Source organism: Poecilia latipinna, unplaced genomic scaffold, assembly GCF_001443285.1.
Source record: "Poecilia latipinna isolate Pla-1442-1.1 unplaced genomic scaffold, P_latipinna-1.0 Scaffold136, whole genome shotgun sequence".
In the NCBI taxonomy this organism is placed as follows: Eukaryota; Metazoa; Chordata; class Actinopteri; order Cyprinodontiformes; family Poeciliidae; genus Poecilia; species Poecilia latipinna.
This window is the reverse complement of record NW_015112752.1, coordinates 149399-166757: the sequence shown is the minus strand read 5'-3', so window position 1 is coordinate 166757 and position 17359 is coordinate 149399. Positions and strand designations below refer to the sequence as shown.

The 17359-nt window shown below is 37.0% G+C and overlaps 1 protein-coding gene across 3 annotated transcripts in view; it reads right to left on the bottom strand.

Annotated features, from left to right (window-relative positions):
* Window positions 1–17359, bottom strand: part of ksr2 (kinase suppressor of ras 2) — a 114924-nt gene that overhangs the window by 75884 nt on the left and 21681 nt on the right. For 2 of the 3 annotated variants that reach the window (XM_015028814.1, XM_015028813.1), the window contains exons 4-5: window positions 10801–10836; window positions 8729–9230 (exon numbers count right to left, since the gene is read on the bottom strand). In XM_015028814.1, the coding sequence (XP_014884300.1) occupies window positions 8729–9230; window positions 10801–10836 (538 nt within the window). The remainder of the gene's footprint in view (window positions 1–8728; window positions 9231–10800; window positions 10837–17359) is intronic. The other variant, XM_015028815.1, reaches the window with a different exon arrangement.

The window sequence follows — 17359 nt, the reverse complement described above, 5'->3', positions numbered from 1 at the left end:
AGTGTTGAATTTAACTGTAGGAGTTGATGGAACACTTTCAAATTTGCTGTGCAGCCTCCTTTTCTTATCTCTTGCATACATGCCTGTGAGGCTCTCTCCCTCTTTCTCTGTTTGTGCTTGTACTTGTGCATATTTTTCCCAGCATTCAATTGATTCAAAATCTATTTTCTCTTTTCAGACTAAATGAAACCATTGCTCAAACCTTAAACTCTCTAATCCGGGCATTAAAGCGTCAACGCTCGGTGTGAGAACAGCTATCTGACCCACAGCTTTGTGGGTTAAGTGGTAGTTTTAAAGCACAGGCAGAGCAGTAAATGACAGCACACCCAAAGGGAAGGAGGGGGTGCAGGAACAATATCGGATCTGAAGCTGATATTATCAGTCGTGACTTGAATATCAGAGAGAAACACTGGGATGAAAGGCTGTACTTGACGGCTGGAAAGATAAATGGTTGTAATAACACTCCTTATGGATGCTGGGTAGTAAAACAGTCAGACTCTTACTTTGTAATACATCAGCTAACTTTGAATTTGTCTTGAACATCTTTGAGTTGTATCTGTCAAGGTAATGTTTCCCATCTTCCTGCAATTTACACTAGAAATGAAACGCTAATGATCATGTCCGGAAATTCGTTTTCTATATTAGCTACATCAAGATTGAATAAAGGCAAAATCTGATTTCCCCAAAATTTAATAAAATGTCTTAAGCCCATTGTGAAGAAGATGGCAATTTCTCAAATAGCCAATTTTTTTTTTTTTTTTTGCAGTAATCTCAGCAGAGAAGCGTTCTAGAAGGCTCTCACCACAACATTTACCCCAACAAGCTCCCGGCTCGTTCACAAATCACTGCAGGAAAACCATCTGCCTAATAAATCCATTTTCCACCAGTAACTGTGGCATTTGAGCCTAACCCCTACACTTAAACACTCATATAAATTCATAATCATGACTCCAATTTCTAGGCCGACCATCGAGGGAGGTAGGGCTGAGCACTCTTTACTGCCAGTATATGAGTAAATGGATGGAAAGGAGGGCCGGTAGCGTTTGGCTGCTCACGGCCTGGTGTAGACATCTCCTCTAACCTGAATTATCATTAATGGCACAAGGGCCAAAACCCTGATTAACATGGATGAGCCTTTCCCTAGGGAGAAAAAATAGCTCCCATCTTTTGCTGTTTTTCTCTTTGCAGAGGCACGGCTTTGGGAAGTATACTTAGATTGAGAATGTCCCTTGCCTCTAATGTCTCTCAGGTCAGTGTGGCTATGTGTGTGTCCTGAGTGCATCAGGGGATCGACATAGAGGCCACAGCTTTGTAATAGGCTGTTAACATGCCAAAAATTCACGGATCAGCCAATCAGACAGTGATTAGATTAATTTCAGTTACTACCTATAAAATAATTCCTGAAGCAAATTTTAACATCAGACAAAGATAACATAAGGAAATAGAAAAGGGAAGTAAGTTAACCAAACCAATGTGGCCTTTTGTGGTAATCAAATTATTCGTTTACTGTTATTAACCACAACTTCTCTTGTCACATTCAGGCCTAAGTCCATCTGAATTAAAAAGATATTTTAAATAGAACCTATCTGACATCATGAAGTAGGCTACAAGACCTCAAAAATCACCACATCATTCTGCTTTGAAACAGTAAATACCATTACAATAATTTATCTAAAAAACCTGAAGCAGTGGTGAATGTTTAAAGGAACGGTCAGCATAAAAAAACTTGTCAATCAGCCCATTGACAACACATGCAGAGACTCGTAACTCTGATATAAAACATCTAAAGCACTGTAGATGCCCTTTCGTCATAATTACCATAAACAAATGCTTGAAAACATCATTCTCTGAATTATTAATGAATTGAATGTGTTTCCTATAGTGAAATGTACTTTCTCAAAAATATGGACATTTTTCAGATGGGTCTGTACCTAAATCTCAGTAGGTCATTTGTACTCAAATCCCTTCAATGTCACAGAATTTAAACAGTCTGCAAAAATAAAAAATAAAAAATAGAAAAAAGTATGGGACAAAATTTTTCCACAGAGATGTCAAAGACTTAATGAAAGCTACGGGAAACACTTCAGGTTCTTTTCACCAGGATTGGCACAACCATTATATTTAGGGGGTAATTACTGTTTTAAATAGAGCTGGATTGGTTTGGACAGGTTTTTCCTTTAACAGACGAAATTATTATTTGAAAACTGCTTTTTCAAGTGGTTTTCCCTCCTTGTCTAATATATACATTTTTGATTATCTGAAAACATGTGTAAATATTTTTTTTTTATTATTTTGCAGGTAAATACTGCAGATATTTTCTTGTGTTAAATTTGGAAAACTTACTTTTGGGTATTACTGTCTAATCCCATGTTGGACAGCTCAAGCAAAGCTCCAGTCAACAGTATAATTCCTGTTTTAAACCAGTGCACAAGCTATATAAAGAAAAAAACTACAGGTAACCATAGAAACTACAGCAATCTATATTATGAGATTAGCTCCGTTCCAGAGCTGTGAACCACTAAGCACATCTCCAGGTAGCTCAACAGTTCTGATGTTGTGCACTGACGGCCATTTCAGTTAGTTTTGGAAATGGTTGACCAATTAAAACTTCAGAAAAAGATTGAGAAGAGAATCACTACAAACACAACCTCCCATATAAATAAAAGACGGAAAAGCTCAAGAAAGTTTGGCCGAACTCAATGCAACAAAAAAAGTTTTATGTTTGGCTCAAAACTCGGTTTTCAGCTTTCTCTTAGAGGCAAGTGTTTTAATTAGCTTTGTGCTTTACAGCATAAATGTTGCAGTTTAAAGCCGAGATTAAACCAAGCATCCAAGGGTATGTTAGTATCATGTCTCAGAAGTTATTGTTAGTTTTATAAAAGTGGGATTTTAGTAACTGAGATCAAAAAAGGAGAGAGGATCAAACGTTTTTAAGGTGTAACAACACTGAATTGCCTTTAGTGTTGGACAATAAGGGAAGGGAGTCAGCAGTATAACCTAGCAACAGGTAACTATTTTGGGGCTGGGCTACAACAAGTCTAGCACATTGAGGTTCCAACTCTTGTACCATAACAGTCAATACTGGGTCCAACCAATAGGAGTTGAAAAGCATCTCATCTCGGAGTATTTTGAAATAGATTTTCATCTTAAATTGAAACAATTTGACCTTAACCCCATCTGAAATTAAGGATAAAATAAGCATCTTTTCTCTTCCCCCTGAGAAAGGGATTATTTTATACCTATGGAATTAAGACTTGTATTTATATATAGAACTTGCTATGAATTTGCTATTTATGACGTTTAAAACTTCATCAAGACTATTTTGGTTTAATTTCCTACTCCGATGAACCAAAATCTTTGGAAGAAAACATAAAAATCAGGAATGACTGTAAAATAACGCCTTGATAGGTTCTCAAAGAGATGCATGATGAGAGGGGTGAAGTCAAAAAGAGAAGGAAATAGAGAGCAAAAGGGGAAAGGGAAGGGTAGAGAAATATATGATGTGTACACCAGTGCAGTGAAAGCAAACAGCTAAATTAGTCATGGAAGGAATGCAAATTTGCTTCCCCTGAGTGTTGCGTGGTAGAATTACCCAGAGAGAAGAAGAGAGTGAATCATGCCAACCCCCGGCACCATGTGATTTATTAGCAAACATCCAATTCAATAAGAAAGTGCTTAACATTCAAAAAGCTGTGAAAGTCTCATAAGGTGGCATTAACTATACGATATTACCATTCCTACTGAAGGAAAGCAAGACAAGAGGCAGGGGAAAAACAAAAACGCCCACTTTCCAGAGCGATCTTGGTGTGACGTGTCTAGTGGGACTGTGACAGACTGAAAACTCACTTGGCCTTTCCCACAAATGCATGTTACTACTCATTACCATAGACAATGAGGTTTATTTATTGACACTTCAGCCCAAATAGCCTCTCCACTTTGAAAAGGGCACAAAGAGAGACTGAGGGATGGTGAAAAATTAAAGTATCACAAAAACACAGAAACACACAGGGTACAACATTACCAGAGTGCATTTGTTGTTTCACTTCTAAAAATGGTCATTGAAATAGGATAAAGTTTAAAAAAAATAAACTGATATTACATCATAGGAATACAAGACAGTTATTCCTCTTTTTTGTACTCTAACATAAAACCTTAAAAAAGTGAAAATCATTCTTTACCTTCTCTTCATGGTGTTACGAATATAAACTTTGTGTGCTGTTAAAAATTGTTTCACTTGATTTGATGTTGAAAATATGCTGTTTTTTTATTTTGTTTTTTTTTTTCTATGGAGAATGAAACCAAACTTATTTTTTAAATAATTTTTGAAGTAATTTTACATTTCTATTGAAAACACTAAAATTGATGTGTTTTTTTTTTCACAAAACATTTTCATGAATGCTGCGACAGACTGGCGACCTGTCCAGGGTGTACCCCGCCTCTCGCCCGGAACGTTAGCTGGAGATAGGCACCAGCACCCCTCCCGACCCCACTGAGGGACAAGGGTGTTCAGAAAATGGATGGATGGATGGATTTTCATGAATGTCTTTTTTTCAAATCTGTTTTTTTTTTTTTCTCTCCATTCAAGTTTGATCAGTGTTTTTTATTACTAAATAGGTCATGAGCAGCTGCTGACTATGTAGCATTGTAGCATTTAGTGAGTTGTGGTACTCAAATTGTTTACAGATCATTTTTTCCCAGTCTGTCCCTCTTTTTTCAAAGTTCCCAAAATGCTCTGAAAAAAAAAAAAAACAATTTAAAAATGGTGGAAGCTTCTTGATAGCTTTTGCAACAAAGTGCAGTCTGTGACCTCGATAAGAAGTATTTAATAGCCGGCTCTGTTCATACAACAGGGTGACTCAAAAACTACTTCCTTCCTTTCTTTGAGAGAAAAATATATTTCCTGTCCACAGAAAAGTTATGCTCCAATGTGACACTCTGATTAAATTCAATCATTTACAGTTTTACCTGATATTATGTATATAAAGCTCACCTGTCCACAGGATCACTTGTTTCCATTCAAACTGTCATAAAAATCAATGAGAGCATCCACAACAATCTTAGTAAGGAGGTTAGAATTCTTGATCATCATCTTGGCTTGTGATGAAGATAATCATCAAGAGGTAATGTGGTTATTCAGGATCTGAAGGCAATTGGGATCAACAATAAAACCACTGGTAGCATTGACAATGACTGATATTTTGCAGAACTGCCATAGAAGGCATGTTTTAGGTTTACCAGTAAACTTCTAAAGGAATCAGATGAAGACGGGAAGAAAGGGCTGTGGTCAGATAAGCTCGTTGATGAGATATTTGGTGTCAGCCCAACCAATCATGTTTGGAGGAGCAGAAATGCTAAGAGCAAATCACCACAATCATGGAGGTGGAAACTTTATTCCTCTGCCTGTTGCTTTAATGATCGTTCATCACACATGCGACAAATACGGCATACGAACGTTCCAAAACATGGAGGTTTGATATTCTCTCTCCTCAATAAAATGAAACTACCATAACATAGACTTCTTCTTTGTAAGGAAACGTACCAACTCACCAAAGCATCAACATATTTTTTCAACACAGTATGCTTAACAGTAGATGTAACCGAATTAAATTAAATAAGCCAATAACAAGCCTGCATGTTAATGAATCTGAAATTACTCGTTTTTATACTCTAAATGAGAAACATAATTTGCTTTTGCTGCTAAAAAAAAGATCAACACGAACACGAATAGCCAATTTATAAAACTGCATTCATCTTCTTTAATTGTTCTCGCTAAGTAATGTTTTAATTTTAATTGAGCATCTTTGTGACAATATCTGCTAATCTTTCAATTACAACCTCATTTAATTGTCTGTAAAGCTTTCTGCTCTATCACTTATGAAGCTGACAGCACTCAAAAATTGGCCCATGTACACAGCAGGAAATGACAAATGTGGAGATTGGAGAGAGGGAGAGTGGAGCATTCAGGGAGAAAAACAAAACTAAATATGTTTGTCAGGAGACAAAGGAGTGAATTAACTCAAAACAAAACTGAATACATTTCAATGTGCTCTCGACAGGTGGTGAGGAACAAAACAAGGTTTCTAATTCCAGCACACAGACAAAAAAGTTTCCCATCTCTTCTGCATTATGACTTTCAAAATTGGTAGCGGTTTCATCTCAAGATGAGACTTTCATAGGTTCGCTAATACTGACTACATTATTTCTAGGAGGTGGGATGGGAGGTTCAGCGTGGAAGAGTGAAAACCATTCTGTGGTTCACTGGAACCTGAAAGGAAAACATTACCTCAGAGACAAACACATTAAACCAAAAATCACAAAGCCATAGAGCAGAAGACAGGGGTCTGACGAGCGAACCGCCAAAACTGGTGCAACCCAAAAGAACAATCAGAGACAATTTTTAGGCAGTGAAACTGAGGTTCATTGAGTTGAGATAAAAATCCCAGGGCAGTTAATTGAAAGATAGATATTAGAAATATCCTTGAAGAAGCTCTAAACCCAAATACATGAAGAATGAATTAGTGCATAAGTTGATTTGTATTTTCTCCATGAAATGTCTATTCTGACGATCTTCAATAACTGGACTACAGATCCAAATAGAGATAATATTTCCATGGAGAAATGCTTGTTGCCGAATATCTGGGATAAATTCTCCTGATTCAAAATCATAAGTTTTACAATCCCTGCAAATCTATGGTCAAAGCAGAACAAACTTGAAAGGGTGTCCATTATGCTATTGCATTTATTATTGCATTAGAAATGTTAAAAAGAATGAGTTTCTAATTTTATCAAGCTTTTTATTAGTGAAAAAAAATATCTAATTTGATAAACACACAGATACTTACATACACTGTATGAAAAGACAAACATTTTTGTCCCATTTTTATGTTTATTCAGACTAAAATATTTATGTTTTAGATCAGTATTAATTACCAAATTATCTCGGTTCATAAACTTTGTCTAAATTAAGAAATTTACCTTTAGGTACTTTTCTGCTAGATTCCTTCAAATAGAAATGGTGTAACTGAGTCAGGTTTATGGAGATCCTTTCATAAATCTGTTGAGGTATGTCCTAAAAAAATATGCACAAGAAAACAGTTTGAGGTTTGTCTACAGCTGGTCTAAATTTAGCAGTGAATTCATCTATCAGAAGCTTACAAACCACTTTCACCACACAGCTGGTACTTCAACTTGTTAATAAGTGATGTTTATTAGTGTTTGAATTCTTCATTATATCTTCATTTTCTTTTTATATACTTTAGTGTTTCTAAGGCAAAAAGAACACAGCAGGCAGATATTAGTTTTGCAGTGACATTTATCTCTCAGTGGAAAAAAAAGTGAACTATTTTTTCACTCAAGAACATATGCTGAGCAGCGTTGGACATTCAGGACTGGTATATTATGCAGTGATAATGAGATATTAGACCATATCTCATTAAGATAAAGCGAGAAATGGGCCTCTCGGGGTCGGAGGGTAATCCATGTTATGGTGTCCTGGCCACAGTGCCAAGCAATTAAGCTCAAGAAACCGAGGACAGACGGAGCGGTGTGAACTTATTAGAATCCAGATTTCATAAGGCTGCAATATCCTAGTAAGGAAAGAACAGGGAAAACCCAAACTGCAGACATTTAATTAATATTTTCCTCATATCTGAGATAGTTTCTCAGGAAAATATTTGCATATAGTAAGAAAATAACCAAATTTTCCTTCTGGTGATGTATTTGAATTAAGAAGAGAAAAACAGATGCCAACTTTGCAATGAAGCCAGTTCTTTTGCACATTCACATATAAACCAAGCGAGTGTCTCATGCCAGAAGTGAAAAACCAACGTGACGCTTGCCAGCAACGATCTCCAACCAATTATGATGTATTACCAGAGATACTTGGCTATCAGAGAAGCCAGCATATCTGCCCTTTCGCAATAAGATGCAACGTTTCCAGGCACACACAGGCCATTGATTAGAGAGGCTCAACATGCCGCCTGCAGTCTATCAACGCTCAGGGACCGGTAATCAATTCTCTAATGCCGTTTGAGCCTATTCACTGCAGCTATGATCCACTGGTTGCAGATGCACATACACACCGAGAGCCACCAACAAATGTCGATGAAACCCTATGAGCAACCAGGCATAAAACAAATATAACCCAGATGGCCATCGAAAAACACTGGACAGCTCTCAAACGGGAACCTACCAAGTGTAGCGGCGATAGGGCAACGTCATCTACTGTAATGGCATTATCAAAATGAGAGCAGCTCTCCTGAGGCAGACTCCGGTTCCTGATTACCTAGTAGTAGAGGACCGTGTTCATGGCCAAATCTGATCAACATAGCACCAGACATAGGGGTGGCAAGTCAGGAACTAAGCCCCTTATCTCTTCTGACAGGCCAGAGCTCCTTTATGGCCAATGATATCCTCCGAGGAATTAATCTGATTGAGGTCAGTTAAAAGATTATGTTCTAGCAACGCCGCTAAAAGGAAAGTTAAAGTCCAATTTCTCTTTTGAGAAACTTGGATCAGAGTGAGTCACAATCTCTGAAGGTTTTCTAAACCAGCTGACCACTAATACCTTAAGACATTGTGTTTGAGATACCAGATTAAGGGACAAGAAGCAAATAAATTAGTCACAAAGCTTCATTACCACAACAAAATCAAGAATTTCTTAAGAAAATTCAATTTTAATGCAAAAATATTTAAATAATTAAAATTACACAGTGGAGTTAACACTCACTTTGGTGTTTGAGTGTCATCCAAGCGATTCCCCAGCTGGAACTCATGGGATTTGCTCCGATGCAACGCCGTGAAGCCAGGCAGCAGATAGATGAGCTTGCGGCTTGGTGGCGGTGGCGTTCCAGGGGCCTTCACTTTGTTCCTTCGTCTCATGGGGGGAGTACCCGGTGGAGTCATGGTGTTGACCACCAAAGGAGTCCGCGGAGGTGTGTGACCAAAATGCCTTTGGCGAGGTGATGGGGGCAGGGAACGGTGACCAGAGTCAAAGGAAGGGAAGAGTCCTGTGGCGGGGTTTTCAACAGTAAGTCGATCTGTGTAGAAAGGGGGCGCCAGGGCTTGTGGACTGTGGCACATGTGCTGGTTGTACTTGGACTGAACTTTGGGGCTTTGGGAGAGCTGGAAACGAATCCACTGACTGGCCTCTGGCTGGCAGACTGGAGTGTTTTCCTTTCCAGATTCAGAGGTGGGCCACTGGATGGACCACTCCTGTTTTGCTTGGCTCCCTGTTAAAAAGGACATTACAAAACATCTAGTTGAGACGTATACAAAAAAATTGTTTAAAGGGTTTAAATGAACAGTGCCTTGAAAAACTTTTCATAGTTGAACTTTTTCATATCTCTCATTATGAGAGACTTTAATGTTGTTTATTAATTTTGTATTTTATAGAAAACCAAAACGTAACCTAGCTAATGTCAAAAGAAAGAAATGCTTGGTTTTAAAGACTTTGTATTTTTAATATGTGTCTACAGCCATCATTGTACATCTAAATACTGAAGTTTATGCCCATGCTTCTTTGCAAAAATAGTACATGAAGAGCATTTTACAGGTCTTGCCACAGAGTTTCAAATGGATTTAGGTTAGGACACTGACTGGGCCATTCCAACACATGAGTTATGCTTTGATCTAAATCAGTAGTTCTAAGTCTGGATTATCCAGATCCATTGTCCTGCGTGTTTTTGGTGGTTAGTTTATTGTTCTAGTGGAAGTTAAATTTATGGGGGGTTTTGACCAAAGCAACTTCATGGTTTTCTCACTCTTCAAACTTAAAATTTGACTTTTTATTGCATTTTCTTCTCTTCCATAAATACCAGATTGCACTCATGATCAGTGTCTTTGGTTTTCATGATGAGGTTGGTTCACTAATGTTTTCTTACAAACATTTGAAGCTAGATTTTTATATGAAACCCCAAGTGATTATTTTTCTTGCACATTTATTGTCCACTACCTTGTTTTTGTCAATCCTTTAGAATCCCTGTTAAATACATTGCAGTTTGTGGTTGTAATGTCACAAATGTAAGAAAGTTTCTCTCTTGATATGTATAATAGGTTAATTATTATCCAGTTAATGCTAACCAGTTAGTCAAATATGCTTATGTTATTTCAAGTTTTCCATAAAAATCAGAGTGAGTATTAAGAACTTCAATTTCTTGCAGGCTGCAGTGGAATCACTATTAGGGAAGAGGTCTGTTTAAACACAACTTAAGAGAATGAACTGCTGTGATACGTTCACATGGCAGTAAACTAAATTTCAAGTTGCTTGCTTATTTACACTAAAGTCAACAGACCTGCAGGAGAACCACAGGTCTTTGTGGTTCTAATTCAATCATACTGCTTGAGATTTTTAGTGTAACTTGAGTGAACATCTCTGCATATAACCACATGATGATATCTAAGCAGGTGTTTACGTTTACTTAAGTGCGGCAGATTGTGATGTCTCTTAATTGGACAGAAAGGGCAATGTTTCTGTGCAGCGCAGGCAGCAAGCGGATGTTTTGCAGCAAATGAAATGATCAGTTTTGCTACTGGAGCGTTGACGTTACTGTTGCCACATGTCTCCATATTAGTAGAGCTGCTGTGTTTAAAATGTGGTGATGGACGCACTATTCAGCAGAAGTGGATGGAGCGATAGAGTAAAACATAAAAACAGAGCAGGACAAAGCTGCATGAGTAACATCAAGCAACCTGTGATTGAAACTTCATGTTCACTGAAATGAAAAAAGATGAAAAGCAGTAAAAGATTTAAAAGTGGAAAGCCAAAATGAGTGTTTTTGAGTTTAAGTGACTATACATTACCTCCGTTACTGTGCAATTTATCCTCCTCAAGTTGTTCTTCAGAAAGAAACAAAAAAATATGTGTTTATTGATCTGGAAGGAAAGCAGCAGAAATACCAGCTTTTGTTCTACGTGCACTTATGCATGGCTAAAGGTTCTTTTTTTAGAAAAAAATTATAATATTATTAAAATGTATCCTGGAAACTTTTAAGCAGAAGCATCAGTTTCTGCGTGGTTAAGTTCTTGTTAAAATGTCCTCCTCTAAAAATTCCCTCTGACCTTCTAGCCACTATTAATGCATATTTCTGTGAGCAACTTTCAATTTGAAGTGTTTTTGTGTCATTATTTCTGCTCCCACGGCATTGTCTCTAAGGAAATGTAAACATCAAAAACACGAAACTTCAAACATAATTTCTGTACCAACAAATGAACCACTGGAAATATCTGCAGTCAAATATTCCCACATGAGTTGGAAGACTTGGGGTAAAAATGCCACCAGCCTTTTTGTGTTCTTTAATGTTATAAAGATGAGTTTAAGAGAAGCGATGAACTGTGAGAGGAAAAAAGGAAAACAGTAAAAGTCCTACTCATAAAAAAACTATTTTCATTTATTATTGTTTTAAATAAATCATGCAAATGGTTTATTTCACCTTTTATATTTGCAACATTAAGTCCTCCAGAAAGTTTTGTGAAGTAAATTTTAGTTTCTAATAATACAGAGCCAACTTGTTTAAAATGTAATTTCTTTGTTTGCACAAAAACTAATCCAATTTAGTTGTACCATATCCAATCCCATCCAATCTATAATAATCTGGTTTCTTTTCAAATATTTATTCATATAATGCAATTCAGCAAATATATACTTTTTCTGAGACATTCAAACAATCTACACTCACAGAAATCTAACTCCATGCCGACAACATGCCACATGTCAAAGCCTGTGATTAAATTTTAACCCAATGTCAGTGAAACAGGCAGTACAAGTGGTTCGTTTCTTGTCTCTCGCTGACAACTTATCAGGGAACCTGTCGCTGGTCTAGTTGTCATGGGAACCTGTTGGTTCAGGCACTGCATGGCACATAATATCTGCACGATATTTTCCTTTATTTGATGTGCTTCTTAAAAACAAGAAGTCAAAGTATTACCAACAAGTGTCTTTTATGATCTGGATGTAAGCGCACAACAATAGCTAATGCTTGACAACCTGCTAACACATTTTACATCTACAGTATAGAAATTAGTCGGAATCTCGAGTCAACGTGCTTTAGCCACTCTGCCCTCAGTGTGACCACCTAAGAAACGCACTTGTGTTTGAACCCGACATCTCCTCTGAAAAACGTATAAAGATAGAGAGAGAAGATGAGGGCCTGATAGAGTGCTCATCTAGAGATGCAGAGAGAATTGTGGCTTCTTTCTTAGCAGAGATATACCCGTCGCAGGCCACTGGGAGATGTAAAAGTTCAACTTGATGCCACGTGAACATTAATCGACTCCAATAAAAAAGTTCACAAAATCGAAGCTGACATCACAGATGGGAGGCAGCAGGAAGATGATTGAATGTGGGCTGGTTGAAAGGTGTTTAATGACTGACGTTCGAGGTGGCAATTAGTGTGGTGCCTTTCAAAATTAAGTTGTTTCTGGGAATGTTGACCGATCACCTTTGATTTGAGTTATGAGCTTCCCTTTGGTAATTATAGTCTTGCATGCGGCTGCCTCTCTTTACTGTTACTTCTGACAGTTCTCGTTAGATGATACCCAGGCGAAATTTCTCTGCAAGAGAAGCAGAGAGCTTGACTCTACCTCGTGAAACTGTTGCCTCACATAATGAGTCAATTCATGGAGAACATTAGTATCTTAGCAACTGCCTCAGGAAAATACTGTCAGGGCTTGTGAATTTATTCTGTCACATAGTTTCACCTGAGCAAAGGACTGTGGCTAACTAAAAACAGTTTGATGATAAATGAAAGGAAGAAGGCACACCAAGCACAACCCCTTTGAGAACTGCAATCTAACTTGTTAGTCATTTTCACAAGTACATTTCAGAAGTTTCATCTTTGCAAAGCTTTGATCTTAAAAGTACATATCTATACTTTAGAATTTATTAGAACTTCAGAGAGCTGATATTAGTAATACCAGGACTATAGTCTACCCTGCTATTCTCTAATGTTTCTTTGAAACATCGTGAGTGTTTCAAATGGACTCCAAAAAAAGATAAGAAATCATGCTTCACCACTTAAAGGGTTCAGCTTCTCCAAAACAGGATGACCATGTGATACAAAAGCAATATCCAGTCATGAAGGCCATTTGTATAATAGTATGTGTCATCATGTTTTTAGTACATAGTTTTTAGTAGTTGCAATAACAATATGTTCATGATGATAATTGGCAATGATCTCTGTTGCACAAGGAAAAGTTTTTGGTTTATTTTGTTTTGCTACAGTATAATGCTTTAGGGATTTCTATTTGTTTAGGTTCTCAGTGGCAGTGTATGCACTTAGTGATGCTGTGGTGTTGGCTGGAGGAAGATTCAGACTCAACAGCTTAAAAAGCTTAGAGGAAAATCTGCAGGAAAGAACTGCACCACTGCTTTCCCTGCTAATTGTCCATCCCTATCATAACAAGATTAATTATTTACAGCTGCAAGCTCACTGAGCATGCATAGATGCAAGTTGGACAGACATTATTGTTGATCAAGGAGTACACTTGCATTTGCTATATATTGCTGATACCTGCTCCTTCTACATTAAGAGATGTGACACACTCTTATACACTTTATATAAATGAAACTAATAAAATTACGTTACATGGTATATGTCAACTAGAACACAAAACATCAATATATTTTAGATGTCGCAAATGTTAAGAATACAATGTTAAAGCTTAGAAATTGCCATTGTAAAAGCTTTGAAATTTGCTCGGTATGTACTTTGGTTGGCGAATTGGTGTCTTTCTAGGTAATTGAATTGACTGGAGGTTTGCTTGGCTGGTTGGTTCTTTGGTTGATTGGGAATTTGATAAACTGGTAGTTTGACTGGTTGGTTGGTAGTTAGGTGGTTTGGTTCACCCTCAGGCTGACTGGTTTGGGTAGCTGGTTAGTTGATTGACTTATTTATTGTTGTGGATAGTTAATTGATTTGTCTGCTCAAGAAATAATTTTTGTTGAGCTTTTAGTTAACATAACATCCATATTACTGTGAAAATGCAAAATAAAACATAAAATCTGGAAGAATTATAGATGCAAACTATTAGTTCCTCTTCATACTGTTTCACTTTATCTAGCAAATATGTGACAATTCTTCACTTAACATACTATCAACTAGACTGACATGTAGTTTGGCATTTTAAAGGTTTCTATTGGCCACTGGACTGTGACTTTAACAGTTTGCTCAAGCTTATTGTCACTGTGAATGATGAAACTCAGTCGCAGTCTCATTCCTTAAACTCTGAAAGATTTTCTGAGCACCATCAATAGAAAAATGTCTTCACAGCGTTTTGCTGACATGTTTCATTGTAGAGATGGGGTAATAGGTTTTCCTCAGCATGTTTCTTGGTGGTCAAAAAGTTCATTTTAAACCCTATCCTACCGAAGTACATATGTACACTGATGGCAGACACTCCATCAGTTTTGATGTTTTGCTTCTCATTTAGGGTTAACCTATCCCCACTTTAATTTACATCTGTCATTGTGAGGAGTAAAATATGTACGAACAATGAAAATCAATTTGTCCACATCACTATTCTTTAAATTTGAGATTTCAACACTTTTATGTTAAGGTTGCTAAATTTATGCGTGATGAGATGTGCCTCCCTCAACGCTGGTGACATTGTGTTGCATTGACTGATTGATGCATGGGCAACAGATGCTCTTCTTCTATTCTGATTTGATTGAAAGCAAATCAGAATCAGTACCTCACTAGCCATAAACCTCAGGAGATGTCACTCTGAACCAATCATTGTATTCAGATGTGTTGAAGGGATAAACCTAAAACCTGTAAGGCGGAAACTCTGGAGACTGGAGTTGGAAACGCTGATTTATGCCTCTTTTGCTTTTGCTGTTGTTGTATCTTGTGTTATGGCAGGTTAATTGGGAAACTTCTATTTCAGTTTTTGATTATAGACCTAATTGGTATTCTGATATCTAGTCTTTATTTTTATCGTTTTCACTGCCTAAGCCTGATCAGCAGAAGGTTGTTATCCCTGACCTGCTCAACCCAGGCCATGCAGTCTGTTTGATGCATTTTGCTTATGTTGTAGCTGGACATCCACTAACACACATTCATTCAGCATGTCTTAGTCAGTTGTATATCCTAATTAACCCAAATTAATTGCTGAGTTACAGATTAAAAATTCCAACTCACAGAAACTAGATTTTAAATTGACAATTTGATGCTTTTTATTTTACCTAAACCAACATGATGCCCACATCACAGTTAGCTCCAAAGGATGCACCTGAACCATTTAGATTTTTTTTTTTTTTTTTTTTTTTCCCGCCATTAATACATAAAGCACATCCCATCATCATAATCGGTACTAATTTAACTTGCAGCAAGGCATTGGTAAAAGCAGATAACAGCCTCATAATTGGACTAATTACCTCCAGATATGTTGCTTCTTTTGGCTAAATGGCAGTGAAATGCCACAGTGACTGGTCCTTCTGGCTGCCATTGTAAACAGGATTTAGTGAAAAGGGCAAGGGCTGTGTTCAATAAATTCAGTGACCCTTTTTAATCTCCACTCTTTTGAGTGGATCGGTTTGTTGAATGTTCTCGCAGTGTAATCACTGGGACTCAAAGTTGGGCCCTGCTAATTAGCTAACAGTCAATAGAGACCACCTGGGTGCTCAGGAAGACAATTGTTAGTGGTCAATTACTTCTTTCAGTCGTTTTCTTTCTCTACTCTATCTGGGCTTTTTCTTCTCAACAAGACGACATGAGTCTCCCTTACCTGCTGTTGTCATCACTTATTTCTTGCGTTGTGCGATTCTACATCTCACCGTCCCTTTGAGTTTACATCTCCAATCTCCTTTCCTCGTGTACTCTGTTCCTCTGTCTGTATTTATTTCTCTCTTTTTTCTTTTTTTGGTGACGGCATTTGCAGCAAAGTAGACGTTTGTATATACACAATGCATTGGGACGTTACTTTCAACGATCCAAGATTACAGAGCAAACACAGAACAGAGCTGCCGTGCTAAGAAAAGATCAACGTTAACCTTGATCAACAGAAGACACAAATATTCTAGAAACTACTCATGTATTTTTGTCTGAGAGTATTTTTGTGTGTAGATTTGTCTCCAGAGGTAGACTGATAATGTGTACATAATGCGGCACAAAGAATTGGCCTGGCTGCCTCCAAATTGTATGACTCATCCTTATTGTAACTCAGGAGAGCTTGTAGTTCTTTTTTTTGCATCAGTTTCTATCCTCCATTATTACACTAAAAAGCAACATAGTCACTTATTTTGCTTTTTTAGCAGATGGATACAATGCATATAGCAGTCGACAATGTTCTGGTCTGCCAATTTTTATGATTCAAATGAATCATAACCTTAAGGAAAAGATGTATTAAAAAGCAAAAGCGTCAGCACTTATCTGTAAATCCTGCTGCCATTGTAAACATTCAAAATGCTTGAATATGTGTATTTCTGCCCCTTAAGCTCTAAGGGTGGAAAGGACTTTGTAAACATCCAAAAATAAATCACTAATAGCCTCACAGTTATCAGATTAAAGTGCAAACTTTTGGTACCTCTGTAAAGGTAAGACATCAAAGAATAGTTTCCTGGTGTCAGTAGTATTGTTATAAATAAACATTGCAAAACATCACTAAAATGACTACACTACATCACTACACAAAAAAGTAGTTTGGACTTTTAAATCTACATGTTGGGTAAAAGTTCACCAAATTTGGACTCACTCAGTTGAAAAATATAGTGTTTTATAAATGTTTTACTGAGAAATGTCCCAGATGGAGAGGTCATTTGGAGACATTTATGCAAAAATGTCTCCAAACTGTGCCAAATGTGTTTTTCACATCAATACTGGGAATTTATTTAAATGAAATCACTGATTACCATTGAATGACACTTAGTACATATAATATAACCATTGGTCATGACATTTACCCCATTTATATGCAAAATGTACCGTTGTGCACAGTATAATATATATAATACTAATGAACTGAATGCTATTACTTTGACCCCAACTGGAAAATCTTTATAGAAACGCAGTAAAACAGTAAAAAAGAACTTTTTGAAGTATAGCTAACAAAGACAAATAATAGTAATTACATCAAAATTATGAGTGTTTTACTACAAAGTAATGAACAAATAAATATGAAATCCTTACTGGTAAAAAAAAAAAATCATATTTTCAGTAAAACATAAATAAATCAATAAATAAATTAATTAATTAATGAAATCAAAACATCGAATATTTCGAGTGAAGTTGCAGGGAAAAAACTTACACATCACCGCAGGGTCGCAACTACATTTTATTCAGGCGGATGTGAAGACAAAGATCGGCGCCCAGTAATGTTACTTAACCTCATGTTAATTTATGCAGATGCTCAATAGACACTGATG